This window comes from Ursus americanus, chromosome 32 (assembly GCF_024610735.1).
Source record: "Ursus americanus isolate L20-20 chromosome 32, mUrsAme1.1.p, whole genome shotgun sequence".
In the NCBI taxonomy this organism is placed as follows: Eukaryota; Metazoa; Chordata; class Mammalia; order Carnivora; family Ursidae; genus Ursus; species Ursus americanus.
The window spans coordinates 18,800,893-18,826,469 of record NC_142158.1 but is presented as its reverse complement, the minus strand read 5'-3'; the positions used below and the strand labels follow the sequence as shown (position 1 = coordinate 18,826,469).

At 49.6% G+C, this 25,577-nt stretch overlaps 1 protein-coding gene and 1 long non-coding RNA gene across 2 annotated transcripts in view; both read right to left on the bottom strand.

Moving 5' to 3' along the window:
• JARID2 (jumonji and AT-rich interaction domain containing 2) overlaps positions 1–23,440 on the bottom strand; it is a 252,396-nt gene extending 228,956 nt beyond the window's left edge. The window contains exon 1 of the mRNA XM_045811686.2: positions 22,828–23,440. Coding sequence (XP_045667642.2) covers positions 22,828–22,872 — 45 coding nt within the window. The 5' untranslated portion in view covers positions 22,873–23,440. The remainder of the gene's footprint in view (positions 1–22,827) is intronic.
• On the bottom strand, positions 14,951–20,488 carry LOC148107323 (uncharacterized). Its single transcript, XR_015722595.1, has 2 exons — positions 20,414–20,488; positions 14,951–20,283 (listed from the first exon to the last, which is right to left on the bottom strand). It is a non-coding gene; the product is annotated as an uncharacterized LOC148107323 (long non-coding RNA).
• Positions 23,441–25,577: the final 2,137 nt, after the last annotated feature.

Here is a 25,577-nt window from a genome sequence, read left to right as displayed (position 1 = left end):
CCAGTCGTATCCCCTGACTTTGCAAACACAGGAGACTCAACTGTAGGTAAGGTCCCACGGCTTTTTCACGGTAGAGCAAAAACTCAACCCAGAGCCCAACACGTCTAGAGCAGTCACCACAGAGCTGAGGGTCTGGTTTCAAGTTCTAGCTGTTATTACGTATTAGCCTGACAGGACTTGAAACCATTAAGCTCCTTAAAAATCTCAATTTCATAACAATGAAATGAGAGGAGGAGACGGTCAGACTACCTCAAATAAATGGTTAGGGTCAAATACCCAAATACCCAAGAATGATCCTGAGTAAACCATTTTGTCTTTAGAAAAGAAGTGCTAGGTTCTACAGAGGCAGTAAGGAAAGGCTATGGTTCCCTACATAAAAATTCCATGTGTAAAACCACAAACGCCCCACACACAATTTTTTTTTTTAAGATTTTATTTATTTATTTGACAGAGAGAGAGACAGCCAGTGAGAGAGGGAACACAAGCAGGGGGAGTGGGAGAGGAAGAAGCAGGCTCATAGCGGAGGAGCCTGATGTGGGGCTCGATCCCACAATGCCGGGATCATGCCCTGAGCTGAAGGCAGACGCTTAACCGCTGTGCCACCCAGGCGCCCCCACACACACAATTTTTATGTTTAACTACTCAAGAAAGAAATTCAAAAGTTGAGAGGAAGCTAAACCATCTCCTGGCAAAACTCAATTTAAAGCCCTGTCACCAGATAGATTAAATTTACCGATCCTCTCAATCTGTGAGAAAAATTTTAAGTGTCCTTCCTGGGGACAGTCCAGATCTGGCTAGACAGCAATTTGCTTCTGGATCCTGACTGGGCTCTGGTCTACATAAATACTGCCTGAAGAACAGAAGAGAATGTTCTCCCACAGAGCAAGTATAGTTCTTTGTGAACTTGGGTAAAATATTCTCCAAGACCACGGAACCAGCCCACCACCCAAAGTGCTCAGACAGACCTCCAAGTATACTAAAAGATTAAAAAGCCCATGCTAGGGGCACCTGGCTGACTCAGGCAGTGGAGCATGAGACTCTTGGTCTCCAGGACACGCGTTCAAGCCCCACATGGGGCACAGAGCTTACTTTAAAAATACAAATGAAAAAAAACTGTTTTGATAAAAAAATTTTAAAAAATAATAAAAAGCCAATGTTAGAAGACAGTTGTTGTCCACTCGTCAAGAAACTTCACTTTTTATTGAAGTGTCACAACCCAGTGGCTTGGTCAGGGATTGGGGGCGGAGCACTGAGTGTGTGGGGGTAGTAAGTTGGGTTGGGAGGAGGCAGAAAGCTATTCTAGGCTTTTCTTCCTCCTCCTCCCCCTCTTCCTCCTCCTCCAAGGAGGCAGCCACCTAACAAAGCGGCAAGCATCTGGAGGCCACCACGAGGTGATGGCTGGGCACCTCACTTGACAAAGCTCTGGGGCAACCCCCGAGCACAAACCAGAGGGGGAGGCCTTCTCGGGTGCTCGCTGGCACTTTCCACCTTGCCTGCCACTGGTGCGCACCTGACTTAAAGAGATTTAACAAAAAGAGTTAGAGCCCCCAACTTCCTGGAGTTTCATTAAACTTGGCTTGCACTTCTGAACAACCCTCAAGTTTGTGTTTTGTTTCGTAGCCCCCACTAATGCTTTTAAATGCGAGCTGCTGGGACGAGCAGGAGGGGACTCTGCAGCTGCGTGTGAGCCTTCTGCCAAGAGAGGCGCAGGAAGAAGTCTCCCGTGTTAAAAATTTCCAACCGGGAGATTTACAAAACAGCAGGGGAGAATGGATGCAGGAGAGGAAGACGTGTGCATGTGAAAGATTCTGCCAAAAGCTCCCCTTTTTTGTTGTTGTGAAGTCCCAGGGGCCTCTGGAGGCCGGTCATGCTTCAGCGACCCCAGCTCCCTCCCATTTTACCCCCATTCTAAAGGCCCCTCCGTTCAGATATAAGGCAGGACCACTTCTTAGCAGCTCCTTTCTCTTACCCCCAGCTCCCCAGGCCTCCCCCAACCCCCAAAACAACAGTCAATCCTGCCACAACTGGATAATGGCAAGAAGGTTAACAGGGGAGGGCCCAACCCTTTCCCTCGGACTACATGAAGTCCGGGAGGAAAGCTGCCCTCCGAAGTAGGAAAGGACCATCCGTTTGGGCAAATGAACTTTTTAGTTTAGTTTCTATCCTATTAGCAGCACCAAGATAACCCCTGTCAACAGTAAAAGCTCAAAGATGAGCTTTTCGGGTGTGTTGTGAGAGCGCTTAACGTAGGAAAATCCAGCTCTGCCCTTACGGAAAAGCGAATTCGGGTCAGACGGGCCGTCTGAGAGGGTTCGGAGGTTTGGTTTTAAATTTCTGTATCAAGTGATGGGTACATGGGCCTACTCACCGTGGGTGTATGTCCACGGCAAGAACAAAGCGGAGGCCGCCACCTCTTACCACAATTTCCAGTGAGCGGACAGGCAGTTCAGAGCAAAGGTTTCATTACTGTCCACCGTGGAGCGGGGAGCGGTCCGTGCTTCATACACGCCCACTGTGGCCACAGAGCACGAACAACTCATCTCCCCTCCTCAACTCGGGGCCAAAGACCTTAGAGGTTCCGACCCAGCAGCGTCCTGGGAGTGTGTGTCAACGTGCAGTCCGTGGAACTAACTTGCCCCGTGTTGAACCCTCAGATGAATGGCCCCCAAGTAACTCAACAACACCCTCAGGAATGTAGGCAAAATACACAGCCCTCTGGGGTTCAGCATGCACCCAGCCCAGTAACCTCCCAGCTCATCGAGACGAACACACAGTGTGACACCGAGCTGTCAGACGATGGGCGAGGAGGCCCTCGGAAGTCCTCTGGGATGAAACCAAGGTGAAAGCCTACTCCTGATTCACACCTGACTCCCGAAGGCAGAAGAGCCAATGAACTGTCCTCCCACAGTTCCAACAGCCTGGGCTGAAACGAGTCAACCGGAAACCACTAGAACCAGCACAGTCCGTTCCCAGGGCCTTCTGAGTCTGTCTCCATTTCACCAGGAAACCCGATGCTGAGCCCGGTGCTCTACCTGGACCATTCCACGGGTGACGCCCCCACAGGGAGCAGCAGGGCCCTCGCTGGCACTTCCTGCCATGCCCAGACAGCCGCTTAGGATTCGGGCGCTCCTTTCCCAGCTACCTGCACCCCCAGGCCTTTCGCTTCCCCTCGAGCCCATCTCTGAGCCACAGCCGTGCAGGCAAAGTGAAGGCTCTCACCTCTATGTTGGGTGCTAGTGACCCGCTAGCCTGAGATTTTTTTTTTCCCCGATGGGTGGAGGACGCTGAGGTCAGGAGAAAGACGCTCCAGGAAGCTCAGGCTCTCTCTGGACACATTTTTTATGTGTGCAGAGTGGTGAGCTCACCCGCTCTCTCTCTCCCCACAGCCAGAGAACAACTTAACTCACAGTTGGCCACGAAGCAGGCTGCAGTATGTCCGTGTCCGCCCAAGCCGTGTTGGAGCCACACCGGTGTGCAGGTGGAAGGGCACGCCTGCCACGTGGGGGGCACACATACTAAAACACCTACCGTTTGCTCAGGGAGGCATGTGCAACCCATTTTACTGTGGAGAACACGGAGGCTGGCTTTAAGCTGAGGCCCGGGGACTTTCTGGGGCGCTCAGCCATAAGTGGCAGGGCGGGCATTCAGCGGCCCACCGACACCCAGATTGAGAGCAGTGACTTTTCGAGGAGGCGAGTGACTGAGGTCCCTAGGGGTCCCGAGGTGACAACATTCACTTGAATTAACGAACAGAAACACACATACATGCACGCGCACGCACGTGTGCACCACACCCATCACTTGGATAGGCACTCAACGAAACTGCTAGAAACACCAAGAAGAACGCAGTACTTTCAAAACAAACTAAAACAAGACGACACTGTTGCCTCAGGATGACTTCCCTAAAAGCAAAAGGGGCTTTGATCCAACATTCCATAAACTGGAAATACACCACAAGCACCCCAGCCAGGAGAGAAACAGGTGGGGCCCCGGACAGTTCCCGCAAGTGCAACCAAGCACTGAGAGGTGGAGAACAATGACCGTGACACTGCTGCTTCCTTATGAGGCCCCACAAATGAGCCTCCCCCCCAGGGGACGGCGAGCTCACTGCAGGCTACTTCCCTTTTCACTGCTACTGTTCCAGGGTGTGTGCGTGAGTGTGTGTGTATGTGTGTGTGTGTGTGTGTGATGGCTGGCCGGAGCGCGTGAAGACAGTTAAAAATCTGAACTGATTATTTTTGTATTTGCTCTGTTGAAGTTCACTGTCAAGGAAGGGTTAAATTACACTCGTCCATCGTCTCCCCTCAAAAGAGCTCTTTAAAAAGGGAGGCCATACAAGGACCCCCCCCCCCAAACTCTGCTTCATCAGTACACGTACCACATGGGAATTCATCGGACCCACACGTCCTCCTGCGCTGCAGAGGATGCGTAGGATAAAACGTGGAGACGTAAAGGAGTGAAGAAGAGCCTATGTGACGGTGCGTGGAGGTCTAAAGCTGAATGGTACTGACCTTTAATGTGGAGACCCTGCGCCTCGCGCCAGCCTTTTTATGACTATGCGAGGCACTTTGGGACATCTCCAGCAAGGAGGAAGGAAGCACCATGATTCATCACCGGTGGCTGAAGAGACCTGACGGGCTCTGCTTTTAAAACCTATACAGACTGGCCACCGCCACCCTCCAGCTTCCATGAGGCAGGACTTCTGTAAAGACCCAGGAGCTGAGAAGGGGGCTAGAAATAAATCAGGGGAAGCTGGGACAATGACACGCTATCCTGTGAAAGATCACGTATGCATGTTTAGTCACCAAACACAGGCTTGCCCAGCCCAAAAGGGACTAGACGTGCAGCCATGGCTATACCAGGACCCTGCAGAAGGGGGCTGGCATCCACTGAAGGACCCTAGGGAACGCCCCCTCATTGGCTGGACTGGGACCTGTCCGGTGAGTCTTTCCGCAGCCAAAAAGTAGCCTTAACTTCTGTATCTGTGGGGAGAAATGAGGGCAATTCCCAAAGCATTATCACTTGGCAAAATAAATCCCACAGAGCAGAACCTAGAAGGTTACCGCAGCTACCTAAAGACCCAGCTGCCAACCCCATACCTATCTAGGGCGGGGAGGCTGATGAAGGCTCTAAAATTCAATTACCATTAAGTAACAGACGAAAAACAAACGAACGCCAACCTAAGCTTGGGGTGGGGATCTAAAGGGACAAGAAATTCAGTGTCCCCCCACCTTGTCCAAAAGGAGGTCAGTCCCACAGCACAGACTGGAGCCGTGGCTGTTCAAGACAAGGGCTGGGCTGGATCCGGCCAACAGGACAAGGACAACCAACTGGTCCTGTTCCTTAGTCTTGTGCTTCTAAAGGGCGGTCGGTGTGCCAACTATTTTAAAGCTCCAACACACTAATTCTGTAAACAATAATGGCACAGCCTGCACGCTGCCACACTGGAATGGATTCCTCAACTTGGCCTCATCACTTATGCAGCTGATGAAACAAACACTGACAGCTTTTTTGCATTTGTAAAGGCCCCACAGCAGCTGTGGTGATCCCACCATAGAGCAATGAATTAAGCCTGAAATCCAGCTGGGTCTGAACAGAAGCCCTTTTTGCACAATACAGCAAGACTATCATTGTTAACCTAGGCATTATTGGGAAATATTCTGCATTACATTAGAGGGCAGTTCTAACTCAATTCTTAAAATTAGCTCTAATAAGCAATTTTAGGAGGAGGGATGTGGCATTTGCTTTTGAAATGGCACCAGGATGTGGATAGGTTATAGGTAAGCCACACAAACGCAGCTGGGCAGAACAGGACACAGATTGCCAGTTCAACAATGCAAAGATTAAAAAAAGTAGCTCCTTCTTAGATATTCATACACACACCCACACCCACACACACATGCACACTCACACACACTCACACACTCACTCACTGACACCTACCTTCTATCTAAATTGAGGTAGGTATCTAACCTTGCCAATTCTTGGTTGTTTGGCCATGACAGAGAAAAATGCCAAACGCAGCCATCTGCTGGGGCTCCCCATTGGGTAAGCCAAAGCCATGACCTGGGCACAAGAGTCAATCTGGGACAGAGAGCTGCACCAGAAAAACCGGTGTGAAAAAAACATGATTGACATCATGAATCAGAAATGTTGTTGACACCAAACTTAAGCGCTATGTAATAAGTAAGATTCCAAATGCTGACAGACACACTGGTCTTTGGCTTCCAATTATCACCAGGAACCTCGAGGTAAGGCACAGACATCCACAGCAAGATGTCCAAGAGTGAGGACACACACTCTGCGCCTCCCAAAAGTCTTTGGAATGCCCTCAGGCCACCCGACTTTTTCAGAATCCCCCACCATGCCACCTCTCTTCCCTTGCCTCACAATATCTTTGAACGCTTAAAAATAAGCAGAAAGTTCCTGACTCAAAGAAGAGACCAAGAGCATCTCAACAATTTCACACCAACTTGGGAAAAAATAAATCTGGTACAAATCAGAAACATCAAAAGAAAACACGGCACCATCCCTCTTCCTTAAAACAACTCCCATTTCAAGGAGTTCATTATGAAGAGCTTTGTCAGCGCTTTTTTTGTTTAGGCAAAGCAGGCCTGGAAGGACCAAGAAAATCGGGGAGAATTGCTAGGTAGACAGTGGTTCTATGCCCCAAGGGGTTTTGCCGAAAAACGTTAACATAACCACGAGAAAGTCAAAACTGAAGGTAAGGCAGGGCAGCAGTTCCTCCTAGACCTTTTTCCTGCGCCCAGAGAGGAGCCAGGGTTTTTACTCTACCCCTCCCAAAACTCTACGTAGATCTGAAAGACCACCCCGACGGCCGAAAACACCTGAACACCCGCAAAAAGTAAAATTCAAAGTCCCAGCTTTTTTTCACACCTACCTGGAGCATATATAGATCTAGCTTAAACGTCTGCAAACACACACAGTGAGCAGTGGCAGTCAGGCAGTGAGGAAACGGAGAACCCCAGTCCCCAAAGGCAAGGCCAGGGCCCCAGAAGGGGAGAGCCCAGCGTAGCACTCAGCGGAACAGAACACGCAGTGGCTCAGCGACACAAGCTGAGAACCGCTTAGCAGGTTGAACTAAGAGCAGCAAATGAATCTAGTCATGAATGGGTTTGATGGGCCAGATTTCCTACCTGGAGGTTTTCCAAGAGAAATGCACATATCGCCCCCCACAAACACTTGTGCACAAATGTGCACAACATTATTCACAACCAAAAGGAGCAAAACCACCTGAGATGCCCGTCAGCTGACCGGTGACTTAGCAAGAGGCGGTATGCCCACACAATGAAATACTACGTGGTCATAAAAAGGAACTGAGCACTGGCCCATGCTCCAACATGCACGAGCCTTGAAAATGTTACGCTAAGTGAAAAAAGCCAGTCACAAAAGGCCACATATTGTAGGAATTCCATGTATACGAAATGTCCGGAGAGACAGAAAGTGGATTCGTGGCTGCCAGAGACCACGGAAACTGGGATGAAATGTGGGGTGACTGGCAATGGATATGGAGTTTCTTTTGGGGAGGGTGACGAAAATGTTCTAAAACTGATCGCGGTGATGCTTGCACAACTCTGAATATACTAAAAACCACTGAATTGTTAAGGGGGAAAAAAAATCACATTCACATCCAAAATCACTCAGGGAAAAGACTGAGATGCTTAAAATGCCTTCCGTCATGAACTACCACTGAAACGCCAAAAGAAAAATAGTTGATGAACTGCCAAACGAACTGAAATAAGTTGGAGATGTAGGAGAGTTTTAAAAAAAGAAAGGCTAAAATGGGCTGACACTTTTGCTAAAGATACAGCAGCAAAGGACAACAATGTGCGCCAAGAGTGTGTGTGTGTATATATATATATATATTTATATAAAACGCTGTAGTTACACTTAAAAGTGCAATGAGGGGTAACTTGAATCTCCCCCAAAAAATAAAAACTGCAATTTTAGGCTTCCTATCCCCCCCCACCGCACCCCCCAGTTCTGCTGTGGGCTTTAATTAAGAGCACGGGAGTCTACCATTTAAATACATTTACTCAATGCCAGTGCCTATTCAGACAAACCCTGTCGATGACTTCTAAAGCCATCTTTGGATTGTAAATTGGGCAGGAAGCAGAGAGGAGGGGACTCCAGAAGTAAATGAGATATTATTTATCGGCTTTAGTGATCTTTCCACAACGGCAGGGAGGATTATCTGCTGTTGATGGAAGGGGGTGGGGGGGAGCAACCATGAACCACCATCCAAGGCCTTCCGAGGAGGCTCGAGGCTCGTGTGTATAATGACTGTCCCAAGGCATTAAGCCCTCGTGCCCGGAGGCAAGGTGGTTCTGTTCTTTATCGAGATGACCCTGTGTACAAAGAGAGTAAAAGGACTCCTCTTACAATAGGTACTACTGAGGTCTCCATTTTTATGAGACAACTGTAAGCAAACAATGTTGGGCCAGAGAAGCTCTCGCGAGTCAAAGATAATGGCCTTCCTTGGTAAACTGACTGTTTTTTAAAATCATCATTATTTATACTCCCAAGAGCCTTTTGCCCACTGCTCCAATAAATTCTGGAAAGAAAGAAGGTGACAACTTTAGCAAGTCCCGTAGAAGAAAGGAAGTGAGAAAGAACGGGTTGAACTGAAAAACGTGGTTCCTTTGGGCCATGTCAGCACTGGGGCAGGGATCACATCATTGAATTCGAGCCCCCAGCAGAATTCGGAGAGAGAAAAGACCACCGCTTCTGAGCTTCATATATTCCCCAAAGTCACATCTGTGCTCCCGGCCTCCCAATGCTTTCCGGCTTACCAGGGCCAGAAGAGAACCCGTTTTAATAGCATCATTAGAGTTTTGATGTAGCACGAGGACAAAAGAGCATGTTTCTCATCCAGACAAGAACGCGGTTGTAACATGAGGCTTTCCAAGTCCGTATCTGCAGCAAGAGTTTCTGCAGGACTCACTGATGGTGTTTAGACTGAGCTGGGGGGGGGGGGAGGGGGGGAGACGGGCCAGTGGATTGAAACAAGTATTCCCCAACCTCTTCAACCAGGAGACTTGGCCTGTGGCTCAGATATGCCCAGAGCCCAGACTCTGGAACAATCAGGCAAGCCAAATGTGTTCCTTATTTAAAGGAGGTTTCCTTTCACTCTGTCAGCCACCTTTCAGATTCCAGCTAAGTTTAAACCACAATGGTTTGGAATCCTAACAGTTTTGAGGATTAGGATACAGAATGGGTATTTGAAAACATTTTTAAAGACACAGGACGCTGAATCATGCACGAACATCTCCCAATCACCACACCCTCCCCCCCCCCCAAGGAAGTTCATTATTAAGTCCAGAACCCTCCCTGGCCCCCTGCACTGTGGAAAAAAGTGATAAACCGTCCTGGCATTTAAACAGAAACCTGATCTCTGCCACTCAAGGATGTTACCACCACTGGGGATTACTTTCACGCATCTTTAAAATTCCTGCAGATTAAGAGTTCTGTCAGGGTGTCAATACCAATATTACTTAACGAAACTCACCTTTAATTAAAGTATTAGCTCCAGTTTCCAAAACTAAAGGAAAAAGCTACTCGGCCCTAACACCGCTGGGTTGAGAAGGACAAGGACTCGCTGCCCGTGTTTTAATGTGGTTGTCACTTTTCGCAGTTAGAAAGTGAACTTTTGTCAGATCAAAGCAAAAAATTATTTGCTCCCAGGAGGACTGCTCATTATGGCCTTAAATCCTTTTTGGAATGAGGGTGTGGTATATATAAGTCAATACGTAAAATAAACAGGTCTCAAAAAAGGGCAACCAACCGGGAGTCCAAGCAAAAAGGCTGCAGGGCTGGCAGAACTGAATGTTAAAACCATGCTAAAATCATCGGGCTCAGGGGCGCCTGGGTGGCTCAGTCGTTAAGCGTCTGCCTTCGGCACAGGGCGTGATCCCGGTGTCCTGGGATCGAGCCCCGCATCAGGCTCCTCCGCTGAGAGCCTGCTTCTTCCTCTCCCACTCCCCCTGCTTGTGTTCCCTCTCTCGCTGGCTGTCTCTGTCTCTGTCGAATAAATAAATAAAATCTTTAAAATAAAATAAAATAAAATCATCAGGCTCAAGAAGACGGCTTCCTTGGCCCGGTTCCTAAATAAATGCACAGGAATCGCTCTGCAGAGGGCCCCACCCGACATTCCAGGCTTTTCAAACTGTTAAGAAACCAAGTCCACTGTTCATGTGGCATCAAAGGCAGCTGGCCTTTGCCACTCGGAATCATCGCTACAAAAAGGAGTCACGTGGCAAGCGGGGACCAAGTTTTGCGGTGTGGTGGCCGACACAGCTCCAGCAGGGCAACACAACCAAAGCCCTTCAAGGCACGGGAAAGCCATGTGCTACCAGTTTAACTGGGGCTCCAGGCCATGGCTCCTTACGCAATGCCTTCCATTCCCGCTGCCTTCCTCATCCTCTAACATCAAGACATTATTACAAGCCGGAAATAGAATGCACGGCGCTTAATGCTCTGGGCAGCCCAAGAATGGAAAAGGGGGCAGTCTGGGTAGAACCAATAAACATTCAAGTTCTACCCCATCTCTAAAAGGGGCATCTTGACTACAGAATTAAAAAGGAAGGAAAAGAGGTTTATCCAAAAGCACTCTTTTAAACACCAAAAAGTAATGCTTCTTCTCAGCAGCACTGTGATACACCACCTCGTCCACATCCGCCGGGGTAGGGGGTGGGGAATCCGACATCTGAACAATCCAGAAGTGTGTCTAGTGTAGAGAGCAGGCTGCATTTTTCCCTTAAGTTAGGAAGAAAAAGCAAGTCTTGGCAAGAACGAAAGTGTTCAGCACCTGCATTATTTTCATTTCTTTTTTTATTTAAAGATTTATTTATTTGAGAGAGAGAAAGAGAGCACACACGTGGCTGGGGGGTGGGGGGCAACAGGGCAGAGGAAGAGAGAGAATCCCAAGCACACTCTCTGCTGAGCGTGGAGCTGATGCGGGGACTCAATCCCAGGACCCTGAGATCACGACCTGAGCCAAAACCAAACATCGAACACTTAACGGACTGAGCCACCCAGGCACCCCTTATTTTCATTTCTATCCTCTTCCTCAGACAACCGGACATGCTACAATCAGCAAAGACGATAACCCAGAAACACTATGTTCCCTCTTCAACCTTGAGGCCAGAGAATGACAGCCACAAAGACCTGGGGGACTTAACAAGAATAACACAATCTAGGTAACAGTTTTATAAAGCACTTCCCATGGACTCTGCCTCCTCCAAAATGACCTTGAGATTAAAGGTGTAATTCTCCCCATTTTATAGATGAAGGAACAGAGACTCCGGTCAAGTGATCTATCCAAGGCCACTTGCTCTTTTCCCAATGTTTTGCAGCCCTGCTGTCAACTAAACTATACATTTTCTGAGAACAAGGATGATAACCTTTTTCCTAACACCTAACACAGTGCCAGAGCATGGCAAGCAACCAGAATATGTCAGCTGTATGTAACTGGACGGTCTGCCAAGCCAGGGCCCAGTGGCGCCTTTGTAACCATGCAAACAAGGCTGAAATTACACGTAAAAACATAAGATTCCAGGTCGTCTCGAAGCATGTCAATTCTCCCAAAACAGCATTTCATAAACAGGAAATATGTAATTGTACCAGTACACATACCCTGTTCACCTTTCACGACTACCATCGTTCTAATTCCACGCTGTGTTCCCAGAGCAATTTTGTTTTACAAAGTGATATCACCTACCTTATCTCGTTCAGTTCTAAAGCCCTGAGAGAGGACAAGGAAAGAAAACAGAAACTTAAATAAAACCCAACTGACATCTTTACTACGCGTTACCAGGGCCTGTATTGGTTTTTAATAGCCAACAAACAAACAAATCCACTTATCTCCTATGTACTACCTATGGGACTGTAGATTAGTACAGCCTTTCTCCGAGAAAACAGGGTGGTAACAGGGTTCTCAGTGTAAACAGGGGGCGCTTGTGGAGTTCCTGGGTGGCTCAGAGGGTGTGGCACGCGACTCCTGATGGTGGCTCAGGTTTTGATCTCAGGGTTGTGAGTTCAAGTCCTGCGCTGGGCTCCACACTGGGTGTGCAGCCTACTAAAATAAAAAACAAAAACCAAAAACCACACACAGAAAAGGGCACTTCTGAGCCAGTAATACCACTTTAAGGAATTTGGAATTAAGTGAAAAGATATAGCTAAAGCCTACTGGGCACATCATTTTGCACAACAGGCCGCAAACTGAAAAGGCCACTGAGAACAGGCAGGTTGAGAAAACTGTAGTGGAGACCAAGCAAGTGCCCTGCAGCCATTAAAAATAACATGCACTGTTGTATTCTGATAATCGAGATAAGATATAAATGCAAAAAGCATCTAAGAGAACATCACTCAGGAGCATGCACCCACACACGTCAAACTATATGTGTGTGCATGCGCGTGCGCGTGCGCGCGTGTGTGTGTGTGTGTCTCTCTCTTCACAAGTGCAGGAATGCCCAGTATGCAACTGCAATGGTTCTTATCATTTGCAATTCTCTGATGTGAAGTACTTCTTATGAAGCCAAAAAGTCGTTCTCAAAATGGGACAAACACTCTTGGCACATAGGTACGGGGCTTACGTGTGGATTTCAGTTTCCCATGAAAATGATTCAGTGACAGCAGTTATCATGGATAACGGAGAATCCACCTGGAAGGAGGCAGGACCTCTGAAAAACTTGTCCCAAGAACAGTAACAGAAAGCCTTCTGCTGCATCGAGGGCTGGATTTCATGCCCTGGCCGTGTCACGGTGTCACTGACAAAGCGTGTGACCTCAAGCAAGTCGCTTTCCGGCACCAGACACCTCTGTTTTCTCAGCTAGGAGATTCTGCTTTGTTACGTTCATCTTTTTCTGCTAGACCCACACCAACTCCCTCCCACAACTAGGTAGTATATGACTACTGCAAAAGCTTCAACTCAACAAATACTTCCTCAGCTGCACACGGAAAAAAAATGCAGCCCCTCCTCTTGGCGGGTTAATAGGGTCAGAGGCAGGCAAACGCGGACTCCGGTGCCCAGAGGTAGGTGTAAGGAGTCAGGCTGACACAGAAAAGGGGCTTAGCCCTGCCTGCCTGGAGGACAGGGGTGGCAGGCTGTCCAGGAAGGCTTCGGAAGGCCCAGCTGGGCTCCTCAGGCAAGCCACTCGAGGAACCAGGACGTGCAAAGGCCAAGGGGCTGAGTGAGCTCTGCTACCCCGAAACAGGTGGCAGGACAGGCCCAGGGTAAACCAAAAAGGGCTTCTCAGGATGTGCTGAGGACATACTCGGTTTCAATTTATCCTGAGAGTCACAGGGAGCCAATGAAGGCTCATGATCGGATTTTCAATTTCAGGGATTATTGCTCCAAGATCCAGTTTAAACACCTTGGGTGAAACATCTTTGCGCACAGACTCGGGGCCACTCTCCTCTCCACTGTCAGCTCTGTGCCTCCAGGTCACCCCCGGACGTGCTTGGGAGTCAAGTGCCGGATGATACAGAGAGCAGGAGTGGGGCTGGGAAGAGAGGACATCAAAATGGACTTATTCTAAAGCTACTCATCTGGTTATTAAGAGGCAAAGTAGAGAACTCATTTGACTCGTTTATTTCTGAGTCAGCTAGGAAGGCTGCCGGCAGGCCCTATGTCTCCAGGTTGGTGATTTCCAACTGTGTAATGATACCTTGACCACTTGTGCGGGCGTATGCAATTTACAAAGTGCTTTCGCATCAAAAAATCTCACCGGCTCTCCCAGTACCCAGCCCGGGAGGTACACGCAACCAGTTTTCCAGATGAGGAAGCAGCTCAGTGAGGTTACGGGGCGTGCCCAAGGGTCACGTGGCCCATGTAACGCAGGACCCAACCTTATACTCAGCTCTCATCCCCAATCCTGTCCATTACCACAGAGGCACCCTATATACTCACAACGAGCCTGTGAATGAAATGTGGGGCACTGCGTTACTGAAGCCCACGTACTAGAAGGCATAGACACAGAGCACTCTGGGTTTTAATCATGTCTACACCCGACCGCCGCTTCGCAGAATGAGCATCCGTGCAGTAGCCCTCCTTCTGCAAACCTATGGAAGGAATAAATGCAAGAAACACATGCTCAGTCCTAATCCCTGCTCATTTCCTCCTGGCACCTGTGTCTGCCCCCACCGGCACCAAACACTTTAGCAGCTGGCAGAAATGAGAACCAAGAGATAACCATTGCAGATCCTGCCCTCCCCAAAACCATGCCTAGGAAATAAGAGAGAAAGAACCACGCAGCTTTTTAAAAAGAACAATAAAACAGGACACCCAAAAGGTCTCCCACACTCCCCCGGATCATTCATTCACAGCAAACCAGAGGGTCTCCTGATGGAAAACAGACACAGACACATATACACATACACACACACACACACACCCCACCTCTCTCACTGTCCCCTCCCCCCCCAAAAAACAATAGTGCTGGAAAAGAACTCCTGCTTCTATGGGAGAAAACAGGTATGTGAGGGAAGAGCCGCCTTGGGAGGATGAAGGGGCAAAACTCTGGCTATTTTGTTAACCTTCTAGGATTCCTGGTAACTAAACACTGCTGGTGATGACATTTCAATGCACACTGGCCTTCCTCTTCACGGGTGGTGGAGCTTGACAGACTTACAAAATTAGAACTTAAAATCCAATTTAGACCTCTCAGGCAGCACTGGCCCTCAAAAACAGCTCTCAAGAACTTCAACCAGTAGGGTTCCCCTTTCTCACCCCTTCCTACATCTTATGAATATGTGAGCAATTATATATAATGTTCCCATTACTCAGGCTGCTTCATCAATATATCTGGGCAGCCTTTTGTTTCCCGCATGGCCCGGACCCTGGTGAGGACAGAGGGCAAATGATTTCCCCAGAGCCCCCCGGTCCCCTAAGCAGCAAAGCCAGGGGCAACAATACAAGGACAGGAAAAAAAAAAAAAAAAAAAAAGTATCCAGCCGCTGTGTCACAGCCCCTGCGAAGAAAGCAGGTTCTCAGAAGCCTGGAGAGCTCGTGTGCCCAGCCGGGCCTCAGGTACCACCGAGAAGGGAATGGGGGGACACTTCCGAAAACACAGAGCACAAACCAGCCAGTCCCAAGGGGTCCTGGGATCTCAGCTCTTTTTCCAATGAGGACTCAAGGAGACAGCCGGCTGGGGATAAGGGGTTAGCTCCACCAACTGGTGTTTAAAAAAACAACAAACACAAACCCGCACTCGAGACGAAGCACTCCTTTGCTTCCAGGAGACTGACAAACTGCCTTAACTTCCCCAACTTTCTGGAGCAAAAAACCTCTTCCAAAGCTTGCCCAGAGCCCCACTTATGGCCTTTTCTCCCCCTTTTCGGGACCACAGTGATCATTCATTTTACCTTTCAGCTGGACTAAAAAGTGGGAAAGAGATAACGTGGTCTTTAACTCTCTGGCCAGTGTCTCTCTGCCTTGGTTTTCTTTTTGTAAAATGGACTCAACAGCCTCTTCTTCTGGTGTGAACTCACTATGGAAACAAACGTGGGTGGTAATTTCTGAACTGACTGGGCCTTCTCTTCATGATGCTTTCAGGAGCAGTGGGTGTCGTGTGGCCCAGCTACGGTGTTTTCTACAATCCAAGCTCTTCTGGCGCAGCTCTTCGAACTTCAAAGAGAACCCCAGGAGAGATGGGCAGCGTTTCTCACAAGACTAGCAAAATCTGTTGCAAAAACAGCGTGGACGTGGAAAGAAACAGACAGACACCCGAGAGGCCCAGGATGCCATCCCAACTGCTCGCTCAGGTGGGACCTAGCCCTCAACCTGTGGGACAGGATCTACATCCGTAAAACACTGACCCTTTCTGATCCCAGACATCCTCAGAGAACAAGAGACACAAGCCACATGCAAGCAGAGACAGGAACAGCACGTCCCGGAAGCAGGCAGCTTTTCCTGACCAGGAGCCCAGGGGTATCCAGCCCACACTGCCACTTCCTACAGGCTGTAGCTCTGCTTTCACTGATTGTGTTCTGAATCGGCAATGAAGGCAAACTCCCTTACTGTGTGAGGCTGGGGCGCCTGGGTGTCTGCCTTGGGCTCAGGTCATGACCTCGGGGTCCTGGGATAGAGCCCTGCTTTGCGAGGAGTCTGCTTCTCCCTCTCCCTCTGCTTTCCCCCTCCCTCTTGCACACAGGGCGTGCTCGCTCCCTCTCTCTCAAATAAAAAAAAATCTTTTTAAAAATGTTTAAAAATAAATAAAAGGCATGAGGCTGGCAGAAGGTATAGTGTTAACTGAAGTCCCAAGAAAGATTAAAAGGATAAGAGAAATCTCACACAGATGCGGTCTACAAAAAAAGCAGACAAATTAACAGCGATACCAAAGTCATCGGAACTCCCACCTCCTGGAACGAAGGAAGCCTGCGATCATAAGGCAGCAGGGAAAAGGCTTTACGGGCACAAAAGGAACCAGAAAAAGGGAGACTGGAGGCCAACTGGAAAAGTACCTGAGACCTTGGGGGGTCAGGAGGGAGGCAGGTATCAGAGGTTACCTCCTGGAGATGGAAAGAAACAAAAGATAAATTGATTGAAACCTAGAAACTGAGATTCAAACTGTCTCCTTTCCATTAACAGATAGGTTTAAGGATCTGAAAGGGAACATACCTTTAGCAATATTTCCTACGTGAGACACAATAATTAAGGTTGCTGGATTACAAGACACAAGCTTCTGAACTCCATATAAATTAGGTGTAAAATCACTAATCTTTCTGCCCCCTCCCACCCAGTGACTGACACAACTGGTGGGTTTTTTTTTGTTTTTTTTGTTTTGTTTTGTTTTTTTAATTCTAAAAGTAATACAAGTTACCTCGGCAGGACCACTGTAAACTGAGTCACCTGTGCTACCTGGCATGAACTAGATAGGGAGTCTGCTTTAATCCCTGGGGATTAAGGCTAAATACAATGGAAGCCCTCTAATCAGAGGTGATAGGGGCCAGAAGCTGGTTAGCTCCTGCAAAGTCTGTCAGGCTGGAAACCTTAAAATCCATATAGATTTTGACATTCTAACTTAAATACCTCAGTGTACTTTCAGTAATAGATTTGTTGAGAATTCCAGTGTTCCACGTTATGCTTTCCTGGTGTGTTTGTTGGGAAGGGAGTGTGGGCAGAAATGAAGTTCGGTTCTTAAAAGGGAATCAACTTGCAAAACAGTGCATGTACACAATCCTTAAGATTTACCCCAAGTCTTTTAAATGGCGGGCCCACCTCTAATTTAATGGCCTTTTTTTTTTTAATAATTCACTTTTATCAAGCGTTCCCAAAACAGTCAAAAGTTTTCATAGAAACGAACTCTGAAAAAAAAAAAAGAAAAAGAAACCAACTCTCTTTCCACACTTGTTCAAAGGTTTACATAATATTTAACTGTAATTGCAATAATAAGTCTAACTGGAATAACCAGATTTGGAAACAAACAACTGACACTTGGCAAGGCTTCTATGGGTGGGAGCCAAAGGGGACAGAGGCGCACACACACCCCAGGGCTACCCACTGGCCAGGAGTGTCGTGCTGGGGTATGCCAGCCAGGATATTCTGCAGCCAACAAGTAGGTTGGATAGGTAGAAGGTGGTTAGGAGAGCGGTCATGTAATCCTTGGGGAGACTTAAGAGATGGGCCACTAACAGCAGGTTTAGAATAATGCAAGGGGGGGGCACCTGGGTGGCTCAGTCGTTAAGCGGTTAAGCGTCTGCCTTTGGCTCAGGGCGTGATCCCGGCGTTCTGGGATCAAGCCCCACATCAGGCTCCTCTCCTGGGAGCCTGCTGCTTCCTCTCCCACTCCCCCTGCTTGTGTTCCCTCTCTCACTGGCTGTCTCACTCTGTCAAATAAATAAATTCTTTAAAAATAATAATAATAATAATAATGCAACAGGGACACCTGGCTGGCTCTGTCCCTGGAGCACACAACTCTTGATCAGGTTGTGAGTTCGAGTCCCACCTTGGGTGTAGCAATTACTTAAAAGTAAATTCTTGGGGCACCTGGGTAGCACAGTGGGTTAAGCGTCTGACTCTTGGCTTCAGTGCAGGTCATGATCTCAGGGTTGTGAGCTCTGCACTCAGCGGGGAGTCTGCTGGAGATTCTCTCCCTCTCCCTGTGCCCGCACACGCTCGCACTCTCTCTCTCTCTAATAAAATCTTTAACACATAAAGTAAATTCTTTAAAAACAAACAAACAATGGAACTAAAGGTCCAAAAACGAAAATTCTTACACTGCAAAACTTTTTAACCGTTCAGATAAAAACGTCAGGAACCTGGTTCTTAAGAACATCATGATAAAGGGCAAACCTTAAAAAATACTCCACTTTGGCCTTTACCAAGTGTTTTACTGTACTAGGCTTTGTATGACTTGTCTGTGTTGTCTCTAAAAGGAGGAAAATAGTTCCATTTGGAACATAACAGACACCAGTTACATACTCCCAACAAAAGATTTTCTCTTTCTGAAGGGGAGAACTTCCAATAACCTTTGGAGCAGGGTATGTATTAACACGAGTTATTTCCAAGGCACTTGGAAGTGAGTCAGTAGTCCCCAGCTCAGCAAAAGGAACTGGGGTGACCTACTGTGAGATAAGACAGCCATTATATCATCTGAATACCAATTCATTCCAGGTGGCTCTGTGGGCCAATGACCGGGGAAGACACACGTCAGACTCTTGTCTACAATGAAGTGATAATTATGCAAGTAACAGTAACCCAAATTGGATTATTTGGGAACATAACTTCTTTCTCTTTTTAAATTTATAGTACACACTTTGGACTCTGGACAGTCTTCCCTCCATAATCTCTCCGTACAATAACAGCCACGCAAGTGCCCCTGCCCTATACACTTACGTGCCAAAGAATAAAGTACTAGACAGAGGCAGAAAGCAAGCCACGTAAATAGCAAAGGAAAGGAACAACATAGCAATTAAATGACATGTACAAGGTTGTTGGGTTTTTTTTCCTTCAGAACTGTGAAAGAACCCAACGGTATAAGATGGGGGGGGGAATGGGGGGAGCTCGTAAATCCTACCACTATATTTTGGTGTACTTCTCCTTTTTTCTTTATAATTTTATGTAATTGTAATTATAGTAAATCCTGCTTTTGAACCTTGGAATGTGAACTTTTCCCAGTTTTGTTTAATCATACCATGACTTTGACATCAGAAAATTAGATACTTAAAACTTTACAGCCTAGTGGTACAAATTCCGCCTGAGCTAGCCTAGAAATCAAACTGGTAATTTGTTTTTGTGCTCACTTCATGACTCGGATCTTCACGTGGCAGAGATCTTAATTTCAAACTCATACCTGCTATAAAGCCTCAAAGATCAAATGGTTTTGAAGCCTGGATATCATCCTCGTTATTCTCCCTAGGAATAACCCATCCAGTGGAGTGATGGAAATGGCAGAAAACATCCATGGAGCAGAGACATGCAACTGTTTTTATGGTCCAAGTGGACTGGGGCTTTGAAAGAAAATGTTTTCAGTGATTCAAGGTATTGTGATGGGAGTCGTGCCCAGCACAATTAAGACGGGACTACATTACAATTTATGAGTTTCTCAAGGATGCCATTTAATACAAAATATAACTATCATCTCTCCCAAAGCCTGCCCCAGTCGGACCCCCCAAACTCTGCTTTGCGGAGGCAATAAACTGAATGGCAACGCAGCAGGCATCTGCGGCTTCTGAGACCAATTGTAGGAAATGTGCTGCCTTCCACCAGCTCGAGGAATGATGCCCCCTGACACAGAGAGAGCATACTGCTTTACATATGTCCCGAGCGTGATCCTTCCAGATGAAAGTGAGGGGCAAAGACAGGTGTTAGGTGTTACCTTTTCCGTTTCCCAGAAGTCTGTAGATTCAGATTGTAAGCCTCCTGCTCTACCCTCTAGAAGTACTAAGCGCTGGAGTACCCTGACTTAATTGTCCCGTGCACTTCCAAGAATAATACGTATCCATGACGAGTCTTCCCTGGTCCACTCACCCACCCCCCCCCCCGCCCCAAAAGATACGAAGGAGGAGCGCCACCCCCTCCCACGGTATTACAGAGCTCCCAAAAAGAGCAACAGTTGCTCCTGAACAGCGTCACCCAGAAAAGCACCCCGCCACATCCCCCAAAGGCACCCCAAACACGACTTCAAGTGACAAAGTGCCCAAATCCACAACACAGTCCTCCTACAAAGCAAAGCCTTCCCAGAATAAAGTTTCCTCGCTTTCTCAAAAGCGTTGCTGAGCGATCACAGCGACCACCGTGGTAATGGCACACCACCAGCAGACCTGGAAACAGAAGAGGCGAAACACATTTCTGCAGAACGGAGGCGTCTCCTCCCTGCTCCCCACCCCCTAAATGGAACCTGAGCTAGGTCCGCAGCCCTAGTCGGGGAACCAAAGGCTCCCAGGCGCTCACCTGCAGGGAAGCGCAGCGTTTCGGGGCGGAAGGCGGAGGCCGATCGCATCCTCCTCCTCCTCTTCCTCCTCCCACGCCGCAGCCCCGCTCCGCCGCGGCCCCCGCCTCCGCGCGCTCCCTCCTCCCCCGGCCGCCCCGCCGCGTGGAACCTCCCGCCTGACTTTTGACGTCACGGAGGAGGAGGAGAAGGTTCCACCCGGGCCCGTCCCTTTGTGACGTCACAATGACAACAGAACGCGGCCGGGAGCGTCCGGGAACCCGGAGAAGCGGGGGGCGGGGGGGAGCGGAGGGAGGAGGGGGAGGCCGGCGCGAGGCGGGGGGAGAACCGGGGGGCGGGGAGGGGGCGCGCTGACGTCTCGCCGGCTTAACCTGTTGCTCTCGAGACTGCACTGGAGCCGGCGGGCAGGGCCGCGGGGAGCCGGCCGGGCCGCCGCCGCCATGCTCGGCCGTGCGCGCGGCGGGGGGCGCCCGCTGCAGCTGTGCGCCGCGCCGCCCCCACCCCGGCACGCCCCCGCCCCCCCCCCCACCGCGCGCCGCGCCGCCCCCTCCCCTCCCTTCCCCCGGGCCCAGCAGGCCGCGCCGCCCCCGCGCCCCACCCACCCGCCCGCCCGCCCGCGGGCCGGCCCGCGCCGAGCCCCGAGCCGGGGCCGGAGCCCCAGCCGCCCAGAGCCCGGCGCCGGAGCCCACAGCCCGCCCCCTACAGGCCGCGCGCGCGCCCGCCCGGCCCCGGCCCAGCCCGCCGCGACCCCCACGCGCCCTCCCCTCTGCTGCCGGCTCGAGCACGTCGGGAACACGGGCTCCGCTCCGCTCCCCCGGCGTCAACTCGTGCTCTGCCTCCCGCGGCCGCCGCCAGCCACGGGCTTGCGGCCGGACGCCCGGACTCGACACAATCCCCTGACCGCCAGCAACAAAAAAATCCCACCCCACACGGCTCTCCAACTTAGCGAGGTCTGGGATGGGGGTCGGGGGGAGGGGTGGGGGCGGCGGAGGCGGTTCTTGTCCAAGTTCTACCCCATTTGCTTTGTGGCTGCACCCGGATCAGACGTGCCCCGGGAAGGCGTCCACGCTCCAAGACAAGGTTGTCTCCATGCAGTTTCTACAGCCCGAGTTTAAACTAGTCCTTTGCATTCTACCCAACCCTCTGCAATGCGGATGTATTTTAATTCTTAAATTCTTTAGGGAACAGCTTTTTTAAGTTGAGCTTGATTATTTAACCTTGCATTTCTTTCATAGTTGAAGTTTACGTGCCTAGATTAGAATCAGCCCTCTAGAAGAGGCATTCGGCTTTTTCATTAAATGTATTTTTTTACAAAAACTAGTGCCCCGAAGGTCATCTCCCATTACACATATCACACTGCTCAAAAAGGGAAAATATTAACACCAATTTGTCGATTCGAGTTAAATAAAAGTTTCTTATAACGTTGCATTATTCCTAGTGTATGTTCATTTGGGCTTTCAAAAAAAAAATGGGTTCTTTGATTTAAAGCATGCAGCTAATCACCGATCACTCGAGTGCATATTTGGTTAATCCTCCGTCCCCCTCTACCCTCCCTCCCCCCAAACTTAAAAAAAAAAAAGCCATACACAAAACAAAAACACTCCCCATGCCAATCAAAACGTAGCTGTACTATGCACAAAACAAATTTAACTATTCCAAACCATTTAAATCTCTGAATAATCACCCAATTTCAGAAGCCCAGTTAACAGAGAGAATTTATTTGTAGTCACTTACACATGCATTCACGTACCTACTTAAAAACATTAGCTATATTGTATGTCTTTTTCCCCTAAAACTGGAAACCATGAATTTTTAAACAAAACCAGTCCCATTATTAAAGTCAATCCTAACAAATGCATTCGCTGTAACATGATTCCCAACTGGTTTAGGTTGCGAACCAAATAAGCCAAAACGACCACATATATTAAATTTGATGTGCCAGTGCAAGGAACAAGATCGCCATAATCGGACCCTCGATTGCAACTTAAAGGGCTTCCAACACACACGCGTTACACGATTTTCCAAATAACATTAATAATAATAATAACACAAGCTCATTTGCATGCAAAGTGCAATATGGGGCCAAATCCGCCCGAGAATGCAGTTTAGTTACATTACCGCAGCCCCCACCCCCCCAAGCTCCACCAAAATCCCTAGCCTTTCATCTAAAACTAGATTATGGTTGTGTCATTCGAGGTCAATTTATTCACTTGAGGTATCGCTACACCAATCTGTTTTTTCATCCAAACTAGGCAGACACGACTTTGCCTGAAAAGCCCTCTTTCAGAAAAGAAAGAAACAGCCTTATCGGACGCTGTGTTTAAAACCCTTCAGCTGCAGAATTATCTATAAACTTGACATTCACAGCCATTGCTTAAAACTGCAAGTCAAAGGATGTGTTGTTAAGAGCACTTACGTATTTCTTCTGAATGATATTCCTCTTGGGTCTTTCCTTGCTCATTCTGAGATCCAAATGCTGATTGCAAAAGGGGACAATTGCTTCATGAATTTAAAGCCGTCAGAAATTTGCAAAAAAATATCCTGGTGGTTTTTATTGTTGTTGGTGGTGGTTGATCTTGTAATCCGACTTTTCTTCCTCTTCCCCCAAAGCCCGATTCGCCTTGAAATAAATCCGAAATTGGGAAGGAAAAAAAAAAAAAGAGCCAAAGACGAACGAAGCAAACAAAAAAAAATTCACTTTAGTAAAACACTCATAATGGAAAATTTCCCCCGAAACACACACACACACACACAAAAAAAACCGACGCCCTTCACTCCCCCCCTTTTTCCTCCAAAAACTACATCAGCGAAACGTGAAGGTCCTTAGTGTCTGATCTGTAGTTACATCTTGGAAAAGAAAAGGGAAAGATAAATAAAAAATGTTGGAAGTCACGTTTGTGCTGCAGCAGCAGTGCGAGCAGAAGAGTCAACTCCAGCGGCGGCGGCGGCGGCGGCGGCAGCACCACAGCGAGGGCTCGCCGAGTCTCTTTTTTCCAAGCCCCCTAACCAATGAGAGAGAGGCTATCCAGCCCAACTTTAAATGGACTCTGCTTTTATACAAGTTAGGGCTCCTCGGATAATTCCCCGAAGGACGCTAGCCGAAAACTCCCACAGCTGAGCCACCAGGCACCCGCCTACTCTGGCGCCGACCGACCCCGGCCCGGTCCGGAGGACCCCCGCAAGCCCCGTCGACTAGACACCCGAGAAGCTTCGACGAACCCTTCCCGGGCAACCCCTCAGGCATCGCTCCCACGCCAAGCCTAGGAGTGGAATTGAGAGAGGCTCCCTAGCCCAATGCATGGCACGCTCGGTCGCTCCACCTCACCCCCTTTCCCCAGCTTGCGCTCACCCCACAGCCGCCACACGCCAGCCCCTGCCGCTGCCCTTGCGTCTACCTGCAGCCGGGCTGCTGGATACCAGTGCCCCAGGACGCCCGGCCCCGGGGAGAGCCGCCTATTCCCGGGGCACCTTAGAATGGTCCCCTTGATCTTCTGGAAGTTGTAGTCCCCCGACTACAAAATGGCTATGGCCACGGAAGCTGGGAACTACAATTCCCAGCCTGCCCCGCAAGCCTGTCACTCAACTCCCCTCCCTCCTCCTCGCCCCCTCCCCCTCACGGGCCCTGCCAACAAACGCTTGGATGTGTCCCGCGTGTGACACTGCTAGAGGCTGGCTCGGGATTGGCCCGCGGAGCGTGTGGGCCGCGAGCGAGGAACTCCCCACGCCGGCCCGCCCCCGGGCCCCGGCCCCCCTCCCCCGGCGGCGCCCCGCCCCCACCCGCGGCGCGAACCGCCTGTGGAATCGAGGAATCGCGCGCGCGCCGGCCCGAGCCGAGCGGCGGGGGAGGGACGCGAGGCTTCCTGGGGGAAGGCCTCGGAGCGTGGCGGCGCGGGGGGCGGTGTCGGAGAGGGGTTGGAGCCCGTCCTAAGGAAAACTGGGCCACGCACCAAGAGGAATCCTCGGTGCGAACTAGTTGATCGGCGGCGCCTGCTGCCTGTGCCGCGCAGCCGGTGTCAGCTCAGGACACCGCCTCGCGTATTCGCACACGGCGTGCTGCGGCCGGGCCCGGGGTAGGCTGAGGTCACCTCGGCCGGCGCCCCGCAGCCGCACGCGCTGGAAGGCCACCTCCTGGCGCGGCACGCGGCCCGCCGGCCGAGCAGGGCGACGGGGGTGGCCGGGAAGGGCACCCCAGGCGGCCGCCTCCTGCGCGAGATAACCCGCCCGGGGACGTCCAGCCCGAGCTCTGCCCTCAGGCGTGCCTGGCGCCGGGGGTGCCTGCGGGCGAGCGAGGCTCACACGCGGAACTTCAAAACGAGTGGAATACGGAGACTGAGCCGAACGGCCATGCGAACTGCAGGGAAGCATCTGGAACGCCAAGTGCCGGGGAATATGCCCCGCGCTGGCCACGCGGGAGCCGCCTTCTACCTGCCTCTGCCCCCTGTTGTGGTTATTTAATCGCTGATGGGAAGGAAGGAGCAAGGCCCCGCTCTGTCTCCTCGGGCCTTCGCCTTCTTAACAACTTCGTCAAGTCCTACGCAGCCATGCTGCATCGTAAATTTCCTTGTTTTAACTGTGGCTGCCGAGAAGTAGTGTTTTAAATTATCTCCTCTCAGGCTCCCCTCTGGGTAAATGAAAAGTGGGGTCACTCACACTGCCTCGTGCTCATTGCTTTATGTCTTGTTCTCCTTTCCATCGCGTGGATTCTCCTTACCTTGAAAGGAGAACTACTCGCGGAACACAATCCTTAGATTTTTATTTGCAGCAGTGTTTCAGGAGGTAACCGTGGTCTAGAAAGGTCTCTGAAACTGGTGGGAAGAGACCTGGATTCAAATCACACCTTAGCCCTTGCTAAAAGGCCACCGGTGGCTTCTCTGAGTTCGTCTTTGGCCTCATCGCAGATGAGGAATTACCAGACCCTATGGGGAGGATTAGGTAATACGATTAACCTAGCTAAGAACCAGCCACGTTATAGGAAGCTTTCGGTAAATGAAAGAAAATGCCTTTTTCAAAGGCTTTTTAATTATTACTCTTCCTTTTTAAAAAATCTGAATGCCTTCTCAAAAGGAACAGTTTTGTCTTGCATTCATTTCACAATCAGAAAAATAAATGGCCTTCTGTGCCTTAATATTGCAAAACTTTGTTTGCTGGTGCCATTTGCGGGGGAGG